The following is a 24,303-nucleotide window of genomic DNA, read 5'->3' as shown; positions in this document are numbered from 1 at the left end:
TAATTAATGAAGTTACAATTTAAATTATTTTACAATTCCAGGCAGTAGAGCTGTAAGTTTTAGGCATTTTAATTAAAATTATGACTTAAATGCCTGGAATAATTAATTAATTAATTTATTAATGAAGTTACAATTTAAATTATTTTCCAAGTCCAGGCAGTCAAGTTGTAGATTTCAGGCACTTTAATTAAAATTATGCCTCAAATGCCTGGAATAATTAATTCATTTATTTATTAATGAAGTTACAATTTAAATTATGTTTCAATTCCAGGCAGTAGAGCTGTAAATTTCGGGTACTTTAATTAAAATTGTGACTGAAATTCCTGGAATAATTTATTAATGAATTTATTGATGACGTTACAAACGTTTAAATTATTTTACAAGTCCAGGCAGTCAAGTTGTAGATTTCAGGCACTTCAATTAAAATTATGACTCAAATGCCTGGAATAATTAATTAATTAATTTATCAATGACGTTACAATTTAAATTATTTTACAACTCCAGGCAGTCGAGCTGTAAGTTTCTCAGGTACTTTAATTAAAATTATGACTCAAATTCCTGGAATAATTAATTAATGAATTTATTAATGACGTTACAAACGTTTAAATTATTTTACAATTCCAGGCAGTAGAGCTTTAAGTCTTAGGCCCTTTAATTAAAATTATGACTCAAATGCCTGGAATAATTAATTAATGAAGTTACAATTTAAATTATTTTCCAAGTCCAGGCAGTCAAGTTGTAGATTTCAGGCACTTTAATTAAAATTATGCCTCAAATGCCTGGAATAATTAATTCATTTATTTATTAATGAAGTTACAATTTAAATTATGTTTCAATTCCAGGCAGTAGAGCTGTAAATTTCGGGTACTTTAATTAAAATTGTGACTGAAATTCCTGGAATAATTTATTAATGAATTTATTGATGACGTTACAAACGTTTAAATTATTTTACAAGTCCAGGCAGTCAAGTTGTAGATTTCAGGCACTTCAATTAAAATTATGACTCAAATGCCTGGAATAATTAATTAATTAATTTATCAATGACGTTACAATTTAAATTATTTTACAACTCCAGGCAGTCGAGCTGTAAGTTTCTCAGGTACTTTAATTAAAATTATGACTCAAATTCCTGGAATAATTAATTAATGAATTTATTAATGACGTTACAAACGTTTAAATTATTTTACAATTCCAGGCAGTAGAGCTTTAAGTCTTAGGCCCTTTAATTAAAATTATGACTCAAATGCCTGGAATAATTAATTAATGAATTTATTAATGAAGTTACAATTTAAATTATTTTACAATTCCAGGCAGTAGAGCTGTAAATTTCAGGCACTGTAAAATTATGACTCAAATGCCTGGAATAATTAATTAATGAATTTATTAATGACATTACAAACGTTTAAATTATTTTACAATTCCAGGCAGTAGAGCTCTAAGTTTTAGGCATTTTAATTAAAATTATGACTCATATGCCTGGAATAATTAACTAATTAATTTATCAATGACGTTACAATTTAAATTAATTTACAATTCCAGGCAGTCGAGCTGTAAATTTCGGGCACTTTAATTAAAATTGTGACTCAAATGCTTGGAATAATTAATTAATGAATTTATTAATGAAGTTACAATTTAAATTATTTTACAATTCCAGGCAGTCGAGCTGTAAGTTTCTCAGGTACTTTAATTAAAATTATGACTCAAATTTTTGGAATAATTAATTAACGAATTTATTAACAGCTATAAATTCATGATTAAGTTAAGAATTCCTGGAGTGTCACTGGAGTCATCGACACCTCCATGAACCTTATATGTCTTTTAATAATATGAGCAAACACTTTGCCTCATAAGCTCCAAAGTTCTTAAGATACATTAAAATGATCCTCAGCATTCGCTGGACCCATGTTTCACCTTTAATTCAAGATACAAAACGTCTTCTTAAATTAAAAACTCCTGGACTTATCCTAAGTCATTGATACATACCTCCATGGACCTTAATTGATATGGGCAGACATTTTGCCTCATAAATGTGAAAGTTCTTAAGATATTTTAAAATGGTCTTTGGCATTTGCTGGACCACTGTTTAGCCTTCAATTTAAGGCACCAAACGGTTTCCTGAGTTAAGAATTCCTGGACTTATCCTAAGTTATCGACACACACCTTCATTGACCCGAATGTCTCTCCGAGACTTTGTCATTATCCAGAGTTATCTTTTGGCAAACGCTGATAAAGGCTCGTGTAAATATTAAATAAATGCAGGTTTCTGTAGCTAAAGGTTGGAAAGCTAAAAAGTTCGCCCGGTTTCACTTTTTTTGCTCAAAGATGTCGTTAGCAGTTTGTAGGACAGGCATGCATCAATATGAGTGCATTATAATTCTCCAAAAATAGTGATTTTTTTTTTGTGGGAAAAAATCCCTGGCATATTACGTCAGAAAACTGAAATACGGAAGTCGAGCTATTTATAATGAACGTTTCGCGAATAATGTGGTTAACCTCTCGAAAGTGGGACTGGGAAAATAATACGGAACAGACAATATTTCACGATAAAGATTTTGTAGCGAACTCTTCCAATGTTTATCAGGAAAACCCCAAAAAAAAAGTGTTTATCTAAATAGTTGGATCGCGTTCCGTTAACGACCTCGCCTCGTTAGCAGATCACGATTTTATTTCAATAATTTAAACAAAGAAAAAAAAAGAAAAATTGACCGTAATTGCATTTAATTTATGCCGGGAACGATTTGTAGCGCAACCAGCAATTTGTTGACCTCTCTGTCTAGCGTACCGCAAATATTTTAGTCAATACCGGCTCGCGTATCGTTCGTTATGGTTATGAAACCGACACCTTGTATACTTACTTATTTTTGAAAAGAAAAGCAGTTACCTAAGCGTGAGTCATTATACAAAACGGATTTCTCATAATCCAATATAAATAAATTACAAATCCAAGGGTGCAGATGTGTCAATGTCAACTGTCATAATTGTCAAACTTCATAGCCGTCATGAATGCCAATAAGTGCGATCTGTCAATGTCAACCTATTTTCATGTCAGAACGGATTTCTGTCATATCTATGAATCCGACGGAGACAAGTGTAGTTGTGTCAATAGTAGGGAAACAAAACAATTAAAGTTTTTGAGAGGTTATGTTTACAAAAATAGAAAGTTGCGTTAGATCTGTGATTTTTCTTGTACTTCTTTAAGAATTTCGTTAAAATTTATGAAAGAATTTTATTTATTAATTTATTTTCTTTCTATTTTTACTATTACGAGTTACTTACTTTCCTTCCATGTACAAATTAATACGATGATTTTATGAGGGTTTGTAATTAGCAAGGGTTTATATATGTAGTAAAAATATATTATTCTATCATAAACAACACATTAGACAATTAACAATAATTCAGTTTTGAGAAACAGTGGACCAAATACCTTTAAACAAAGATGGTGATACATTATTCACGTATTAATTAAGGAGCAAGATACATACCCAAGCGTCGTTTACAAATTAAGTTCGTGAATGGAGAGCACAATAGTGCGATCTGTCAACTGTCATTATTGACACACTTCATAGCTGTCAATTGTCACAAATGTCATGGTGACAATAATTGCGATCTGTCAACTGTCAAATATTTACGTCTTTGTTTTTTGTTAATTTTTAGTAACAAAGCCATCGCTGATTATTTGAGCAGTAACGGGTATACGGAAGCTCTGGATGCGTTCAAAAAGGAGGCGGATATGCCCGGGGAGGTGGAGCGAAAGTTTGGAGGTTTATTGGAGAAGAAATGGACGTCGGTCATTCGACTCCAGAAAAAAGTGATGGAACTGGAGTCGAAACTGAACGACGCGGAAAAGGAGTACATCGAGGGAGCCCCCACTAGGAACAAACGCTGCCCTTCCGAGTGGATCCCCAGACCGCCCGAAAAGTTCGCTTTAACCGGTATGTCGCAACTTTTGACCCGATTCTGTTTTACAATTGAAATTCACATAATTAAACTAGTATTTTATGCCTAATAAAAAAACTGGTTTTTACCTGAGCGAGCTTTAAACAACGCAATCCCCTTAATAATAACTCTACCGTTTATGCATAATAGCCGGTATACATATAACATAATAATATCATAATGTATACCGTATTGTTCTTGTTACTTAGAGAGAGAAAGACCTGTTTAACCACTCAGCTGTTTCCAAATAAACATTTTATTTTTTTATGTCGTTTTATAACAGGGCATTCACACAAAATTCTTAATATTACTTAATCTTACTTACCACTCCCTCTTTGAATACACTAATTGAGTGACTTTATCCATTTGTAAACATAAGCCATTAAGGCCCTTTTATCTAGTCAAACAAGCTGAAGTAACAAGTTTATAGGGGGCCTTAAATAAATATTTACATTCCTTTCTCTTGATTCAAGATATTGGAAAGGAATTTCAAGTGTTAGCCACTTTATTGGTACATTTACGAATACCATTAGGATAATGAGTAAGCAATTAGCCCTAAAATAGAATAATTTATACCCTAAGTAAAACGGACTGTTAGGGGTCGAATTAGTGGGTTGATTACTGTCACAAGTAGTGATCAGCTCTATCTCTCATTGGACTGCCATAAAAGCTCTTTAAATCATTAAAAAAAAAAAAAAACAGGTTCCTGTACCTAAGGACCCTTGTTGAATATTGTGTAATAGATTAAACAGTATTCAATCTACGATTTACTTAATGAGTAATTGTATTTTTACCTTCTCCATCAAGTGGAGTTGCCTGAAGTGAGGTTGAATTGGGTTAATGACGCCCCAATAATGTTTTATCTACAATATAGGAACTGCAGAAAGAAACTTACAAGTATGTAGCTCAAGTGCCTAGCACACCTGCAAAGTGGCTCCAAAATCCTGAAAAAGAATGAAATTAAAAGAATGACTCCAAAAGCTTGGAATAGTGTCAGTAATTATTTCAAACACCTGGAAGTTAAAAAAATAACTGTAGAAGCCTGGAATAAAATCAAAAATTATTGCCCACAAGGTGAAAAGCTGAACAATTGACTACAAAAGCCTTCAAATAGTGTCGAGTTATTACAAAGCCTGGAAGATTGAAACAATGACCTCAAAAGCCTCGAATAGTGTTGAAAATTAGTTTAATTATTATTGGTATCATCAAAAATCAGTAAAACACTTTATCAAATACCTAGGTATAGTTTAAAACTTATTTGAAATGCCTGGAAGAATTTAAAAAAGCTGCGGAAGCTTGGAATTAAATTGTAAATTATTTCAAATGCATGGAGGAGTGAAAGAATGACTGAAAAAGTCTGAAATAGTGTTGAAAGTTACTTCAAAGCCTGCAACATAAAAAAATACCTCAAAATTCTTGAAAACATGATGGAAAAGAAATTCCAAATGTCTGGAAGATACAGGTATTTCTTTACTGTAGAAAACCTAAAATATAGTCTAAGATTGTATAAAATGCTTGAAAGATAAAAATAAATCCGATAGTCTGAGATTTATTTATTTTAATCTAGCTACCAGTAAATAATTAATTGTATATTAAGCTAAATTAATTACAATTATTTGAAGCCTTAGAGAAAATCACAAATTATTTGAAGTGCCTGGAAGATTAAAAGAATGACTTCAAAAGCCTGGAATAGTGTCAACAATTATTTCGAATACCTGGAAATTAAAAAAAAATAACTGTGGAAGCCTGGAATAGAATAAACAAATTGTTGCCCACAAGGTGAAAATCTGAACAATTAACTACATAAGCCTTCAAATAGTGTGGAATTAAAACAAAGCCTGGAAGATTTAAAAAAAAAATTACTCTAAAAACCTGGGAGAAAATAAAACAATATTTTAAGTGACTGGAAGATTGAAACAATTATCTCAAAAGCCTTAAAGCCGTATTAAAGTGTTGAAAAAATTAGTTTAATAATTATTGGTAAATTGACTGCGAAAGCCTCGAAGAAAATCATCAAAAAACCATCAGTAAAAACCCTTTATCAAACACCTAGGTATAGTTTAAAACTTATTTGAAATACTTGGAAGATTAAAAAAAGCTGCAACTTTGGATTTAAATTGTAAATTATTTGAAATACATGGAAGAGTGAAAGAATAACTGAAAAAGTCTGAAATAGTGTTGAAAGTTGTTTAAAAGCCTGGAAGGTTTTTAAAAAATACCGCGAAATTCTTGAAAACATGAAAGAAAAACAATTCCCAATGTCTGGAAGATACATTATCTAAATAATAGTCTAACATTGTATAAAGTGCTTGGAATATAGTCAAACATGATATCAAATGCTTGAAAGATAAAAATAAATCCGATAGTCTGAGATTTATTTATTTGAATCCAGCTACCAGTAAATAATTAATTGTATATTAAGCTAAATTAATTACAATTATTTGAAGCCTGGGAGAAAATCACAAATTATTTGAAGTGCCTGGAAAAATTTAAAAAATTACTTCGAAAACCTGCCAAAAATGAAAAAATTGCTTCAATTTTCTGGAAGACGTTAGTAACTATTTTCAAGGCCTGGAAGAAATCAATAATACGTTTCTAAAATTGAGAATTCCGGAATTGAGAATCAAGTCCGTAAAAGGTTTAACCACTTCCAATGCATCAAAGATATCCATCAATTTCGAATGCCATACATTCCAATGGAATTGGTACCGATCGATAAATCCACTCCACCGGGCAAATTCTGATGTAACATTTTCTTATCCAATCCTCTTATATTTCTTCTTTCTCATAGACCTTTTGCTCTGAAGTTCCATTGAAACCTAATCAAGCACATACTCCAGTAGCAACTCCAATAAACTGTTAATCCCCGAGATTACACCAAAATTCACCTACTGGCAGCTATTAAAACAGCTACTCCTCTATACAGTGCATTTTTTTTTTATCTCGGGTCATAGGGTTTTACGTGTAATATTTTCAACCCCATGTCAGAATCTGTTCTATTTAATCGTTAGGATTGAAACTTGGAGCAAGTGAAGTTTAAGTTAACAGACTTAAAAAAATCCGATTATTTTGCAAAAAAATTTGCGAGAAACCTATTTAAAATACGTTTTTCTGATGAAAAAGTTTGCTTTTTCTGCACCTTTACACTTCAAAGCAGGTAGACAAATATCACAGTGACACAAAATAATTTCCTCAAAATCTCAAAAATATATTTTCAAAAATCAACAATAAACAAATAAAACCTTTCAAATAAATTGTTCAAAGTAACCTCCAAATTGAGCCAAACAAAAGCCCAGACAGTTGTAGAAATGTCGTTTAACATTTAGGAGCTGCCGGGAAGTAATGCTGCCTCTAACAATATCAAACACTTTCGATGATAGATAGCCCCAATAAAAGTTATCTAAAGGCGAAAGATCGGGGCTTCGCGCCGGCCATTTAGATGGCCCAAAACGTCCAATCCAGCGTCCTAGGAACGTGGCATTCAAAAACTCGGTAACAGTCGCTGCACTATGAGCGGAGGCTCCATCATGTTGAAAAATTATCCTGCCATTTTGAACAGCGTTTCCTAATACGGGAATGACCTGCACCTGAATTTCTCGCGCCCATATTCGAGTATTTTGTTTGTTGACTGTACCATTTGTACAGAAAGTACTTTCGTCTGAAAATAGTATTTTGTTTGTAATTGTGGGGTCGTTGTTAATTCGTTCCATCCACTGTTCACAAAACTGCATTCTAAGAAAATAATCATTAGGCAAGAGTTCTTGAACAGTTCTAACTTTAAAAGATTTGTATTTTTCTTTTCTGATTGCCTTATAGCAACTACTCCTACTTTTTCTGGTAACTTCAGCAAACTGAGTAAGACTATTTGTTGGATTTTCTTCAACGGCCAAGCATACCTCCATTTTAAATTCTTCGTCTACTACAGTTTCGATTCTTTTTCGTTTTAAGTGAGAACTGGCGATGCATCCAATTGTAATAAGTTGTACAGTTGATCTAGACGGGACGGGACGGTTAGGATAAGACACGGCAAAATTATCTACCACTTCTTGCGCCGACATTCCTCTAATGTAGTTTGAAACCATCTCAATACGTTCCTCCGTAGTGTAAATCGACATTTTAAAGAGTTTTTGAACAATTTCAATGGAGCAATTTAAAAATTATTTTGTGTCGCTGTCAGATATTTGTCTACCTGCTTTGAAGTGTAAAGGTAATGAAGGTTACGAGGTGCAGAAAAAGCAAATTTTTTCATCAGAAAAACGGGATAATGGAATAAATAATGGGATTTTTTAAAGTCTGTTAACTTAAACTTCACTTGTTCCAAGTTTCAATCCTATCGATTAAATAGAACAGGTTCTAACATGGGGTTGAAAATATTACACGTAAAACCCTATGACCCGAGATAAAAAAAAATTCACTGTATAGTATATAAATAAACTGTCGCTGATCTTGTTTGAATAATTTCAGGGCACAGGGCGCCAATAACACGTGTCATATTTCATCCGGTGTTCAGTCTTATGGTGTCGGCGAGCGAGGACGCCACCATGAAGGTGTGGGACTTCGAAACTGGCGAGTACGAACGCACCCTCAAGGGACACACCGATCCGATACAGGATATTGCCTTCGATGCGTCCGGGAAACTTTTGGTAAGGTTCTTTTTTTGTTTGTTTATTTATTGTACAATTGTTTTAGGTTGTAATATATGTAAAAGTGGGTAATTAATTAACTCGAGTAACCCAACTTAATTAGAAAAAATACCATTCCAGTGTTCTTTTCAAGGCATTTTTAAAATTGTTTGGAGACATACTAAAGAAATCCAAATCCTTTTAATATTTATTGCTGCTAACGGAGAATTTTGAGCGGAATTTGTGTTTTTTCAAGGACATAAAATATTTTATTTTGTTAGCTTGAGGAATTTAAAAGTGACAAAATAGATCACTTATGTATATGCCTATTAAACAATGTAATTACATTAAAATGTTTTCGAATTACATGAACATGATAATCACTAAATTTGGTTTTAAAGGCAGGAACTTTAAAAATTTGTTTTGAACGCTTTTGAAACGATTAATGTAAACGCCATGCCTAGGGCTCCAAATATTCTAATTTATTATATTACTAATTTCTTATATCGTTTGCATAACGATATAAGAAATTAGAATGATTAAAATAAGTTTTAATATTATTTTTAAAGATGTGGCTGATGGCTTCCTCAATAACTCTGTGGTTATTACTTAGGTCTTTAGCGTTATTATTAATTTTATCAAGCAATATGAACCCTGGTATGTGATTTATCTACATACACTAAATTCTTCATTTCTTAGCATCTTTGAGTAGGAATATTCTCTAACAACACACATGTTCTTCTCGTAAGAACTAAAGGTAAATTTCGGATGTCAAACGACCATTAAACTCAATCCATCAAACCAGACCAACGCCAAACATTAAACGAAAAATGGTGTTGGAAATTTTTGTTGCTTGCTGCATAGGGATTTTCAAGCTGCCAAGAATAGGAATTTCTTAAATTATTGACACAATCTGGAGTGAATGAAGCCTCATCGGTGAACAAAACGTTACCTACTAACCAATTTACAACGTTTAATGATCCAATTGCAAAACTGCATATGTGGGAGCAAATCAATGTGTTGCAGAGCTTGGTCTGGTTGCAGTTACAAACCAAAATTATGAATTGTTCTTCAAAAAGTCATTCAAGGGCAACCAGTGCGACATGATGTTCTTGCACACACTAGTTGTTGGTTACTGTTTAACACTATCTAGTATTACATCTTGGACAGCTCCTGATGGACGAATGAAAGAAGCATTTTTGGAAATGATCCTGTTGGCTTCAGTTGATTAAAAACTCTCCCAAATATATTATCCAAACCTTATATTTCTCGGAGAGATTGGGGCTTTTGCTGATGATTGCACAGCTGTGATCACTGGACATGGACAACCCTCTCCATCTGCAAAATATTATTGCTGTTGACCTTCAAAAGATTAAGTATTGGTGTGATGCTAATCAACTAGCTCTTAACTTAAATTTAAATCTCATGTTGTTAAATTTAGACATGCACTTGGAAAATATTGCCATTGAGACTCAAATTTTGAAGGTTCTAAATATCTGGGTTTGCACATAGATGACAGGTTGAAATTTGACTGTCATGTGAGCTGTCTAAATAGGAAGCTGCCTTCCGGTTGCTATAGCGTGAAGGTAACTGCAAGAGAACTTGATGCCTTTATTGCACGGACTAGTTATTTTGCCTGGGTGGAATCACATTAAATATACTATATTGCATTCTGAGCTTTTTGTAATCAATATCTTTTTTTCAATCCTCTCTTGTTCGGTTATTGTGTCTGGTAGATCCATGTATTCATTGGAAATAAAGTCATCACCCTACCAACTCTTTTTGTTTTGGAAACAGTGTATATTATTCACAAACATCTTTCTAATGTTTCATATGCCCGAACTTATCAAACACGCCAGGAACATGTTTGTCTATTTTTCACCTTAGTTACATAACAGACTCTATTATTTCTATGGGCATTAAAATATATAACCACTTGTAATTGAGTGTTCGTTGCATTAAGAATTTAAAAATGTTGATATAAATGCAAAAACCTTTTAATTGACCATGCATTTTATTCTGTTGATGAGTATTTTTTGTTTAATCTTGAGTAGCATCTAGTCTCTATTAGGCTTTCAAGATTCTCTAATTTGACCAACAACTGTATTAGTAAAATATTTCTGTCATTGTTAAATGTTACTATCCTTGTGGGTTCTATGTTTTTATTGTACATCTTATAAAACTTAATATTGTAGGTAAGTCATTCAGGCTTTGTTAATAAGAATTATATATGTTGTAGTTCCTGAACAATAAACTATGTTATCGATTTGGATGCCTGCGGTGGTATTCAAATACTGCTGCTCTATCAATATCCATACACTAGCAGCATGTCTGCGTGTTCTTCATTTGTGAACAAACATGACACTAATTTGTGCAAATTTTTGACGCAACTACTGTGACAGAAGAACAAACAAAAGATGTATCCATGGTACCAAACAAAAAAAAAAAACAATAATCCTCCTACTTGGTGTTGATCGAACGGCATACTAGAGATAATCATTATTATAGCATTGTAGTTTTTAGCACAATAACACTATTAAATTAAAAAGAAAAAAATCATATCTTGATAAGGACCCTTTTGCGGACGTTTTCGAGGCTTTACGCAAAGAACACGTAGTGAAATTTTGTCTTTTACATTGCGAAACACCCTCTATATATAACGAAAAACATTTTTAAATCATAATACAATCGACTGAGTCAAGTTTTCAATTGGTTCTTAGGTGTCCTGCAGCTCAGACATGAGCATCAAATTATGGGACTTCCAGCAGAGTTTCGATTGTATTAGGACGATGCTCGGACACGATCATAACGTGTCCGGGGTCGCTTTTATGCCCGCCGGGGATTTCGTCGTGTCCTGCAGCCGGGACAAGACCATCAAGATGTGGGAGGTGTCGACGGGATATTGCGTGAGGACATATACGGGACACCGGGAATGGGTACGTGGTTACAAGAAGAATTTTACGCCTCTAATTGAATCGGTTTATTAGGCTCACGGTTTATTAGGCTATTATTTATTATTTTATTAAGCTCACGGTTATTAATGGATTTTTCGAAAAATTAACTTTTCTTTTAAATATACCGGGTGACACAGAAAAAGGGGACCACTAAATAACTTTGTTACTTCTCAAGATAAACAAATGAAATTTGGTATATCGATAGAATAGTTATAAGAGCATTTTTTGACATATTCTTTTATTTTCCATCACTTCCGGTTTAACAGGAAATGGCCCTAACTTTCTTATTTTAAACGGGACACTTGGTATATTATTACGTATTTCGACAGAATATAATATTCTGAAAACAATGATACTGAATTTTCTACTTTTTGTTTTATACTCGTATAAAAAATAATTTTTAAATATTATTAGAAAAGTAACACCCACCTTATTTCATTTAATTTTATTTTGCTTTCTTTTATTTTTTGTTTCTGTCAAGTGCTTTATTTATATGGTATGTTAATTTTTATTTATTATCTAAATTTTGACCCATCTATATTATTTTATAATTTAATTTTAGCTTTGTCAATGAGACGTTAATCTTTCGACAATAAAGCATGTTTTGACTTTATTTTAATAAATATTAATTAAATCGATTTATTAGGTAAGAATGGTAAGACCGTCGCCCGACGGGAGCCTATTGGCGAGCTGCTCGAACGATCAGTCCGTAAGGGTTTGGTCGGTGGCTTCGAAGGAGTGCAGGGCCGAACTGAGGGCGCACGACCACGTGGTCGAATGTATCGCCTGGGCCCCGGACGTGTCCAGTAATGCGATCAACGAGGCCGCGGGGGCCGACAATAAGAAGGGGGCCCACATGGGACCGTTTTTGGCTTCTGGATCCAGAGACAAAACCATTAGGTAAGACCACCACTTACCACTCACTCCAATAATTGAAATTTGCTGTTTCAAGACCATTACAAAATAAAACACTTTGACTTTTGTGTAGGATATGGGACGTCGGTGCAGGAATCGCCTTGTTCGTACTGACAGGTCACGACAATTGGGTCAGGGGGGTGGTGTTCCATCCCGGCGGTAAGTTCCTGGTGTCCGCCAGCGACGATAAAACACTAAGGATCTGGGATTTGAGGAACAAGCGTTGCATGAAAACACTGGAGGCTCATAAACATTTTTGCACATCAGTTGGTGAGTATTATCGTCTCGCTTTATAAAACTTCTTTTCTTCCTAAACTAGAAATTTATGTTTTATGCTATTTTAAGTGAATTTCATTCTGGAAATTTTATTTTGGTCCTTCCTGGAAGGCTGAAAAATGTGAACATTTATCAAGAATCCCCAAAAATCATAGAAGACATAACTATTAACTCTGAAAATGTAAAAATCGAGGAAAGTCATCTAAACCCCTGGAATGAAGTAAAAAATTAATTAAACTACCGAACATATATGAAAAAAATTGGTTTGGAATAGATGGAGGTTACATGATTGATTCTACAAGTATGGAAAACTTGGACAAATATCTACAATCTCTTGAAAACATAAAAATTGCCTCCAGAAGCTCGAAAGACAAGTAAAATCATTTCAAACCCCGTAAAACCACGGAAGTTTCATTATTCCAAATCTTTAGAAGAGAAAAGTAAACTTTAAGTTCCTGGAAAATACAGAAGATCATCCTGAATTTCCCTGGAAAAGAGAAAAAGTACCTTAAATCCCTAGAATTGTTAAAATTGTGTCAAATGCCTGGAATAGTCTTTAAATGTTTGAAAAGTACATAAAATGAGACCAACCGCCTGGAATACATACAAAGTGTCTAAAATTCTGGAAAACAAAAAAATTGTTAAAAATGTATTCTTTGCTGAGTTTAGGGAGCCTATTTAAATTTGCCGACGTTTCGCAAAATATATTTGCATTTTCAGGACCAATTCAATATGTTGGACAAAAAAAAATGATTAAAATGAACATTTATACAGAAAGATTCTTTTAGGTACGATGTCAAATTGTCAATTTAGGACATTAGACAACTATTTTACTGTGAGAAATTAGACATTTAGACAAAAGAGACAATTATTTTACTGTGATAAATTATATTTTAAAAGTATTGTATATGTCCATGTGTTATCTAATGTCGCGTCCCTAAAAAAGGAGTCTTTTTGTATAATTTTTTTTGCCTTAAGTCCCAACATATTGAATTAGCCCTGAAGATGTTTATTTGCGAAACAAATACGGCAAATTTAAACAGGTTTGGACTTTTATTTTATGGATTCCTAAACCCAACAATATTCCAAACGATATATTCTTATTTGGATCATTAAATTAAAAAAAAAAATACATAATTAAAAATCTCTAAGAACACAAAAAATTCCTGCAAATGAAAAATTGCTTGAACTTAAAATACTTCGCTATTATTGTACAAAGACGGAGATAAAAAAGAAAGACAAATAATAGATACTACATTATTCCATTAGCTTAAAAAATTACTTCAAACGACCGAAAAACGAATAAAATAAACATCAAATGCTTGGAATACACCTAGAAAGAAACCCATTTCTTCTAAGGCTCACATCAAAAATTAATTGAAATCCCTGCAATTTATGAAAAATGGTTCCGGAAACTAGAAAACCATGAAAAAATGACTTCAAATATCTGGAAAATGAATTTTAGTTTATTAGCAATTTAATTTATTACTATTTAATTTAAAGCGGTCTCTTTGAGAAAAAGTAAACTATTTCTTTGAGTAAAACAATAACGTAAAAGCCTAATATAAGATATGCCAAATTATATCAAATAAAGGAGGTAAAGGCTGGCACTAAGACCCTGAAAAACATAAAGACACAAAATATTTTGATTAGTCTAAAGAATTACTTCAAATCCCCGAATAAAATAACGTCAAATGCCTGGAATATATAGAAAATAACTAACTTGTTTTAATGCCTTACTTTTAACGCTTGCAAACCATAAAAGATTACTCCAAAAGCTTTAAAAAAAAATTACTTCGAATCTCTGGATATAGATAAAGATAATTGCAACATCCAGAAAATCCATAAACACTTACTTCAAATTCCTGGCAAATGCAAACTCAGTCCCGAATTGAGTTTTTTGAACGGATCAAACCTTGAATTTAAATCTTGGAAACAAATAAATGAAGACGAAACACCAATTTTTGGCTCCCTCTTCATGAAGCAAATGAAGCACTAGTTATTTATATTATGTTACACTTGAGTATCGAATAATTTTTGCATTAGTATTGCTGATAAATTAGCAGTTAGTGAATAGGTGACTTGTAGTTCTCGAAGTATCCAACATCAACTGAAACTGACTCCCTAGGCTAAAAAACTGCGTCCCTAATTAATCAATCAGCGAAAACCATTTTTTAATAGGGAAATGTGTGGTAGGCAAAAAAAGTGGACGTGTTAAATTATTTACGTTCCAGGTTTGATGAAAACTATATTCTGTATATTCTCAAGACAGGATGCTAAAGTTTGAACCATTCTACATAGTTTCATCATCAAAATTAATATAAAAAAATATTTTAATGTGAAACTGTTAGCGGTATAATTAATGAGAATCGGTTAAATAAAATTCTCCCTTTGCTTCATTACCCTTTTGCAAAATGTCTGTTGTGTAACTATTTTTTAAAGAATATATTTTTAACTTAAATCTAAAATACCTTTTAATTATATTATTTTAGTTACCTTTTAACATATACCCACTAGATGTGCCTCTATCGCTAGGAAATTTAGGCTGATATGGTTCCATGTGGTATTGGTATGGTTACTGGGATGCGTTTTGATTTTATTTTAATAATTATTGGAAAAAAGTGCGTTGCCGGCTAAAATATTTACTGCTAACATGAGAAGTCTACTGGAATTGAAATAGGAGCTTAAGTGAAAAGGACCCCTTCTGAGGGTATATTATTGAATTTGTATTATTACCTAGTTCAGAAAATGTATCTGGTTTTCCTACTATGGAAGTATTATTATATGATAAATTCTTCGCTACTTTTCTTGCGATAGAATAACGTTTACTTCAGTTGGAGCAGATGATAAGTATGATAAATAGATCTCTATTTTTAGACATTTTTAAAATTGAACCATCACTAGTATATTGTTATTTCTTTAGATGTGAAGTTTAGATAGATAAAATTAAATTAAATTATAATTTCGGCCAGGGCTAAATATTCTTTTCTCTAAGAGAAATAAAAAAGGCATTCTTACTAATGATGGTCCTTCAAAGTTTATAGCTAACTGGTGAGCAGGAGATTGTTGTATATACAAAAGCAATGTATAATGTCCATTCAAGGTCCTTAAAAAATTCCAATGCTCTATTTTTTTACACAACATACAGTTTAGGGGGAGGTTTTAAAAAATCTTATAATTTACTGCATTAAAGACTTGCACTCAATTGGAATGAAGGTTTGTGCAACTACAGGGAAAGTCGCTTATAACGAAATGTCCAAAACGCCCGTATCTTGGTTGGATTTCTATATTTTCAATAGTAAAAAAGTCCGGCTATAGTGTCGTCGCCGCTTTAACGACTTCATTTCGCTGAATTTGGATTTTTTAGACCGATTACTGCGAGAACCGACGAGCAACGGTGAAATACAGGAGCTGTTTTCGAGGAATACCCTATTTCTGAACATCTGCATGATAGACGTATTTAAACGTATTGTGCGTAGTTTATTCCAGTCCAACGTTGATTAACAGTTCCTACAAAGTGTTGATGTTGCTTTTTATTGTTGTTTTACCTTCATATGTGCTTTGATTGTGTTTTTGTGATTACAAACATTGTACAATGGCTGCGGTGTCAAAGAAAAGAAAAGTTCTTTCTCTATTTCTTCTATTGAAGAAAAAGGTCTTATTATCGCAAGACTTGAATCTGGTGAAAGTAATGCTACTGTAGCTACTGAATTTGATTTATCTCACTCAAGTGTATCCACAATTTTAAAAAACAAGGATAAAATTAAAGAAGCGTTTAACGAAAATTTATTAGGCAAGAAAAAACTCAAGTTATCTCAACACCCAGATATCGATCAAGCTGTACTCAAGTGGTTCAAAAGTCAGCGAAGTCGTGGAACTCCCATAAGCGGTCCAATGTTGCAGGCAAAAGCAAATGATTTTGGAAGAATTATGGGTAAAGTGGACTTTAAATGTTCTGAAAGTTGGATTAAGCGTTTTCGTCAAACACATAAAATAGTGTTTGGGAAAATAAGTGGCGAAGCTGCCAGTGTGCCTCAAGGAGTACGTGAAAACTGGTTAACCACTGTCTGGCCTGAAATACGAAAAGGATATAAGGATGACGAAATTGACCCCAGATAAGACATTAAAATTCAAGGGTGAAACTTGTACCGGCGGAAAATTATCAAAGGAACGAATTACAGTCTTAGTTGCTACCAATATGACAGGATCGGATAAACCTAAACTTATTGTGATCGGCAAGTCGAGAAATCCACAATGTTTCAAACATATCAAGACATTACCTGTCGTGTACAAGTCCAACAAAAAGGCCTGGATGACTTCTGATTTATTTGTCAGTATTCTTCGTGAATGGGATGCAAAGTTGGTGAAGACCAAGAAAAAAAATTTACTTTTAGTAGACAACTGTCCCGCTCATCCGAAGATGTTTAAAAAACATAAAACTCGAGTTTTTGCCAGCAAACACTACCTCTGTTCTGCAGCCAATCGACCAAGGGATCATTAAAAGTGCATTTTAAAAAGTTTCACTTAATGAAAATCATAGAAAATGCTGAACAAGGCAAAGAGTGTTGTATTAACCTTTTAGATGCAGTATCAATGATCGCTAAAGCATGGGATAGAGTTTCATCAAAAACCATTGCCAACTGTTTTAGACATGGAGGCTTCGTAAAAAGTGAGGATGTTAGAAATGATAGCTTTGATGAAGAAGATGACATTCCACTGGCTAAATTAATTAATGTTAATTTTGAAGAGGAAGATGAGGTTCCGCTGGCTGTAATAAAAAAGTCTGCTGCATTGTCAGATGATCAATGGACCGAGCTCTTACATGCAGAAAATAGTTTGGAAGTATGCGACAATGTAAGTGAAGTACAAATTGTAGACGACATCTTATCCTTCTCTCAGGACAAAGAGGAAAACAAAGATGAGGGTTCAGAAGGGGAAGAATTTTAACCTCCATCTGCAGCAGAAGCTCTTCAAGCCACTAATAATAGTAAAAAGTTTGTTTTGTATAACTATTCATCGGACGAAATATTGGTAAACCATGTTAATAATTTAGAGAAAAAAATGGAATTCATCTATTATGATACTCGAACAAAGAAACAGTAAAATCACAGATTATTTCAAGTCTTAAAACTGGAGAAGGTGTAGGTACTACATACAATGGATAGCGAATTTTATTTCTTCTGGCTATCGTAAAGTCTATCTTTTATGCTATTAATTTGCTAGAAAAAAATACAGGTCGTATATAGCGAAGGTCGGATATAGCGACGTAGTTTTCGTAGTCCCTTCACCGTCGCTATAAGCGACTTTCACTGTATTTGTGATCACGGTGGTACTAATATAGCCACTATAAAAGAGTTAACTATTGAGTACACTGAAAACAAGGCAACTCTATATCACTTTGTTGGTAATGGGCAATTTATTACTATAAAATATAAAATTGTATAAGAACTAGTTGAATAATATTCGGCAAGAGGTTGCCAAAAAGGATTTCGTTTTTATTATGTTAAATGAAAGTTACTTTGTATACCATATTGTAAATACATTTATGAAATTTTCTACTAGTACTACTAACACATTAAAAGTCTTAAGATTGGCTTCAATCATATTATAATATATAAAACCAACATGATAGAACTAACTCGGATTGAATGATAACAACTTAAACGAAGGAAATGGCAATGATTTCTTGATATTTGCTTATCATTTTTTAATTTTATGATGATGTTAAGATAAAATTCCTTAAAAAGTCCTTAATGAAATTTTCCTTCTCATTTTTCAGATTTCCACAAGTCGCACCCGTACGTGATTTCCGGTAGCGTAGACCAAACAGTCAAAGTGTGGGAGTGCCGTTAAGTATCTACCAAACAAAAAATAAATCACGCGTTAATTCGAACGGGGGAGGAATAATTCTTCGGTGTACCACGCGGCCGGTTACGGTTTTCTCATTAATTTTTTCGCCAGTTTTCCACGTGGCGAACGACGACGAGTGATAAAACATGCTGGACAGATCACTTATTTCGGTGTGCATATTAGTAAATTATTTTAGTAATTAGGTCAAAACTTTTAATTGTTTTTTTTTTCCTTATATAAAATGGTTTGGTCTTCTAGTTGCTTTGTAAGTACAATTTTCGTTTAACTTGATCGCGCTATGTGTTAGAACGGAAATCATCAATCATTTTGCTCAAAAATTATGTGGTCAGGAGCACCTCTAACCGGTTTTTTTTCTATATAAAACATAACCTGGTGTAATCATTTTTTTTTTGTTACTGTGATGTGATAATGATGGGATGGGGTCAAAAGTTTCTTTCTCCGGTAGCAAAGTTGCTTTTTACTATTATTATTATTATTATTATTATTACTACTACTACTACTACATTCTTAGGCGAACTTTACTAGGAACTAAAACTAAGATTATACATTATAGTTACGTTAAAAACTGTAGGCCATTTAGTAGATACCTATTTATATATATATATATAGCACAGCTATTTGAAATGAAAATCGCGGCGTCCAGTGAAATTTCGTTTTTGTTAGATCCGATATAATTTATGTATATAAAGATTTGTTATATTTTTTATTAATATTATTTGAATACTCGTAATAGTGTTTTTCTCTTCAACTAGTTCAATAAGCTATAGCTCTTTCTCTATTGTTTAACGAAATAATTTAATTTTTTGGGGCTTTTAAACTGTATTCATGAGACATTTACTTCAAGTCGGTGTCCCAAGCAAGTAATTACTCTTTTTATGGCGGATTTAATTAAGTTTTTTTCTTTTGTCACGAAATAGCTAAAAGTGTCTTATTTAAATTAAGTCAGTATTCACAAGTATTTTGTTAAAGTGGGCCGGGAATATCGTCCAAAATTCAAACATTCATGGCCTTCTACAATGAAATTTGAACAACTTATCTTTAAGTATAACGCTCTGCGATTAATATCACATTTTCAGTTCATACCTAACCTTAAAATTATTTAAATTTCATCGTAGAGTGCCTTGAATATCGTCCATTATAATGGCACACTTTGATCATCTTGTGTGTCATTTCTAATGAAAAGTGTGCCATGAATTTTATATTTTACAATTATTCATGGCACCCTGCGATGTCATTCTAAGATTAACTGTCAAATATTACTGTCACTGGAGGCTAGTTTTTTCTTAGGGTGCCATGAAAATTGTGCATTATAGAATAGTCATGGCACACTTTAAATGCTACATAATGATTTGATTGTTCTTGTCAGTTCTGGTTTTATCGAAAATAGCAGTGGGTTTCTTACCAGGATTTATTTCGATAAAAAATGATATTCTGCAATTAATGACGACACTTAATCTTAAAATTTCAATCATAGAACGCCACGAATATATGATAAAGTGACAAATGACTTTGATGAAGTGACTTTAAAAAACGCGCCATATTTAACAATTTATAGTCCTGAATAGCTTATTGGGACACCCTGTACGTATATTAAAAAAAAATTATGGTAATTATACCGGGCGCCCCGAGCAAGTGGTTTTCACATATATATGTGACGTCGTAAGATGGTTCAATAGTTCTTTTTTTTCTACATGAATCACCCTATAAAATGGCATACTGCGATTAATGTTGTCTGACTTAAATATCATCTTAGGGTGCTTTGAATGTTTGTATTCATGGCACACTTTGACCTTAAACGTTAAGTAACGTAATTCCATTTTCAGCCGAACCACTTATTGGGACGCCCGGTATATAAAAACAAATCATCCAATTATAATAAGCTTTTGACAACTAGGTCTTAGCATATTACAGTTATAAATGGGTGAAACTATATTTAAAAAAATAATACAAAAAAAAACGTAAATATTAATCTTACCTTTCCCGCTTGCTTTATTGCATGTGCACAATTATCGTTCATATAACCTTTATGTACTTGGAAATGCGTAATAATGATGATGTCTCAGTTAAGTAGAGAATTGTGAATAATTTTGTCTGTATATATTATTGAAATAAATATTCTTCAGAGTCGCTTCTTTGGTTTGTTTTCTGATTATTGATACCCAAATAACTAACACAAGAGATGTCCCAAAGACGTTTTTAAGGAGGTACATTAATAATTGTCCAGTTTGACGTTTAAATGCTTGTGCCCCTTTTCCACGTCAGTCATTACTTTCTGATTATTATCTTAACTTTTTATCGGTATTGCATTCGTTTTGAAGATTGACCTAAACCATGAAAATACACATTTGTCTAAGTTTTCAAAACGTATTTCACGTCAATAAAAAATTCCATTCAGCATTTATTCAAGTAAGGAATGACGTTGAGAAACGTCATCTTCTGTGCCAAAAAAAAATTATAAAACGCGCCAAATTCAAATAAGTATAGTCCTGTATTGCTTATTGGGACACCCTATACGTAAAACAAATATTGTGTTGATTATACCGGGCGTTTGTTTGCATTGATTTATATTTGTTAATGTAATTATTTACTACATAACCTTAAACTCCTTAAAGTTTTTTCATGGCTGCTTGCCGATCAACAGCAATTTATATGTAACTAAAACCGATTCCAAGCGATCTATCGGTTTTAACCGCGGTTAAGCCCTTGGTTCACCTTGAACAGTCCCTTTATAACATTACCAATCGTGTCCGCTTGGACGTGTTTGGTTGAAGTAACTTCCCAATTTGTCAACTGTCACTATCATAATTTTGTTTGTTTTTAAATAATACCCCAGACGCCAGTAATGTTATATGTAATTAGTTCTTAAACATAAATATCAAAAAAGAAAACTTATTAGTCATAATAAATTTTGTGTCATTTTTAAAAGGGAAATAATGTGTTGTTTGTTTTTATTTTTTCCTGCACTTATTTCAATATCTTTGACGTTTGACGTTTAGAAAACAGCTCCGGACGTGGGTAATTACTGTTCCAAATTGATGACGTATAAAGGGCTAATTGGTGACGTCACGTATCTCAAGCGGTTATAACTATAACCGCTTAGACGTGTTTGGTTAATACCATTTAGGAATAAGGATGTGCGATACGATACGATTTTCTCGAGTACCGGTATTTTTCCTTCCAATACTCGATATTTTGTACCGGTACTTTAACGTACGATACGGTCCGATCCGTTTGAGTTTTATGCAGTACCTATCGTATCCCGTATCGAAAAATGCTACGAAATAAATTTAATTTAATCAAAAAGATACCACATAAATTAATATGAATGAAGCAGTGAAGCACGGATTTACTCCTGTTTCCTTCTGTCTTTCTGTTTATGTTTATCCGTAGTGTTGGCAGATGCAACCCATTTTCTGAACGCCTATTTTCAAAGGCTGATGCGATAATGGATGAATGCCGTAACAGACTTCTTGGAGATAGACTTTCAAGGCTATTATTTTTAAATTCGTTAGAATTAAGTTACTGGAGTTTGTAATTATTTTTCAATTTCTAGAATAATTATTTTTGTCTTACGTTTTAATGTTTTCTGTTGTTCGGTTTTAATTTAAGCGACGACAAATGTCAAATTTTCACTTGTAGTTATTTCGAAATAAATGCTGTTAATAAATAATACTAAAAATATCAGTATTGACCATACCAGTCCGCGCTAATTAAACATTTAAAAAAAAATATATATATTTAGTTAAATCGTACCGGTACTTGGAATATCGGTATTGAACTTGTCGGAAAGTTGTCCTATAATTAAAGGAAATGAATCAAGTATTTCAGATCTGTGTACCAGAACCTTATGCCTACTTGGCATCTAATACCAATTATATAAATCTAAATATAATTGTTTAGTCTCATCTAAAAGTTTCTTAAACTCTAGTACCTAAATGTGACAGCCACTAGAAAGAGTTCCAAGAATAGTCGAAAAATTTATTATAAGACGCTTGTCTATTCCTGTTATTTCAGAGCTTAAGTCTGGATTGTAAAAAAAGCGTCTAGCTGTATTGCCATCGTTGCTTGACCCGTATCCTTGCTTTGGTTTGTCCACAATCAGGCCTATTTTTTATTTAAAAACTGACTGTATTTTCTTCTTGTTGTTTTCCACTATTTTCTTATTTTCTGCTCCTTTAACTTGCCAAGATCTTATTTGCAATCGATAACTAATGTGAAGTAAGCACTCAAAAAATCTTATCCAGCAGTGTAATGTGGACAAACCAAAGCTGTAGTTTTCTACTTTTGAAGGACGGTTGGTATTTGCCAAACTCATTTCTTTCGGACTTCCACAGATGATGCATCTGGATATTGCGTTTGTGTCAGAGAGAATATTTGCTACACTACCATCCATCATAGTGAACAATATCTTAAATGATACTATACAAGTAGTTCCGTTTTGAAATTTTAAAATAAAATTATTAAGGTCATTAATTTTATTTCTGCTTTGATTGGTGAAGTGAGTTTCAACTTGAGGCAAGGGATTGCTCAAATTTAAAAGGGAATGGATTTTTTCATAAATAAATAGTTTTGGATTTTAATTCCGATGGCCATGTCTCAAAAAGATCCGCTTTCTTTATTGATTTGACATCCTCTGAAAAAAAAATATTTAAAGCTTCGTCGCAGACTGACGCAGATAAACTATATACGAAATGATAATATATAAATGTATTAACAATAAAATGTAAAAACTACAAATGGTTCTAAGAGGCTTTTTTTATATGCCGTTTCAAATTTAAAGAGAAATATAAAATAATTACAAACTACTTTTACATTTATTATGGTTAAATGATAAACGACTTTTACATTTTTTAATACATGATATTAAACTACATACCTTGTTGTACACTGTCCATGTTTAAAAAAATTTCAACTTTTAACCGCTTGTCTTGAAACACCAACAAAGTATACTCAAGTTTTAATAACAAAAAGGTACTGGTCAACTGGTATAAGGGGTTTCAATTTTTTTTAAAGTCTAGTCGGACCCGTCGATTTTTGTTTCGAGAGTGAGTTGGAATGATTGTTGAGTAAACCAAAAAGAAAACGAAAGTTGATCCAAAAAAAATCCTAAATAACATAAAAATTCCTATTATATTGCCTGTTGTTTACGTTGATTCTATATACCTATAGGTATCTGAACAAGATTTTTTCCGGGCATGAATTGTGCAGCGGCCTTAAGGGCGTAATCCAATTCAGCCAAGAAAATTTCAAAAATAGTACAGAAGGGTTCAAAGTAGTATAGAAGGGGTGACGTTTAGTACGATCGATTATTAATCAACGATATCGATTAGCAATTTCAAAAGCCTTTTCTGGATAGATGAGATCTAAGAAACTAGCGCTTTTTTAATATTATTTTTTTATAAAATTGTTAGTTAATGGATTAATCTAGACATCTGTAGAATCAATTTTTTGAAATTTAAACTCTAAACAGCTAAAATATAGCGTTGAAAATTACCTTAATTTTCTGTATGTTTAAGCATTGTTTTTTATATGATTTTAGGCCTAATTAAAAAAAATAAAACTACAGAAGTCTAGTTTTGTGCTTTCTGAACAAATATTTTAAAACCCCATATCAAAAAACCTTTTAGATTCTTAGATCTCATCTATCCAGAAAAGCCCTTTTTTGGCCAATTTTCGCAGGCGTATGAAGCCTCTTTTTTTGGGGGACTCTCTGTTTGTAAGGTTGG

The 24,303-nt window shown here is 32.7% G+C and overlaps 1 protein-coding gene across 1 annotated transcript in view; it reads left to right on the top strand.

Annotated features, from left to right (window-relative positions):
• LOC126737122 (lissencephaly-1 homolog) overlaps nt 1-20,704 on the top strand; it is a 39,208-nt gene extending 18,504 nt beyond the window's left edge. The window contains exons 3-8 of the mRNA XM_050441865.1: nt 3,658-3,935; nt 8,404-8,582; nt 11,282-11,497; nt 12,162-12,415; nt 12,504-12,700; nt 18,486-20,704. Of these exons, the coding sequence (XP_050297822.1) occupies nt 3,658-3,935; nt 8,404-8,582; nt 11,282-11,497; nt 12,162-12,415; nt 12,504-12,700; nt 18,486-18,559 (1,198 nt within the window). The 3' untranslated portion in view covers nt 18,560-20,704. The remainder of the gene's footprint in view (nt 1-3,657; nt 3,936-8,403; nt 8,583-11,281; nt 11,498-12,161; nt 12,416-12,503; nt 12,701-18,485) is intronic.
• The last annotated feature ends 3,599 nt before the right edge of the window (nt 20,705-24,303 follow it).

Source organism: Anthonomus grandis, chromosome 6 (genome assembly GCF_022605725.1).
Source record: "Anthonomus grandis grandis chromosome 6, icAntGran1.3, whole genome shotgun sequence".
Lineage (NCBI taxonomy): Eukaryota > Metazoa > Arthropoda > Insecta > Coleoptera > Curculionidae > Anthonomus > Anthonomus grandis.
The sequence above is the reverse complement of the archived record's forward strand: the minus strand, read 5'-3'. Positions and strand labels throughout refer to the sequence as shown.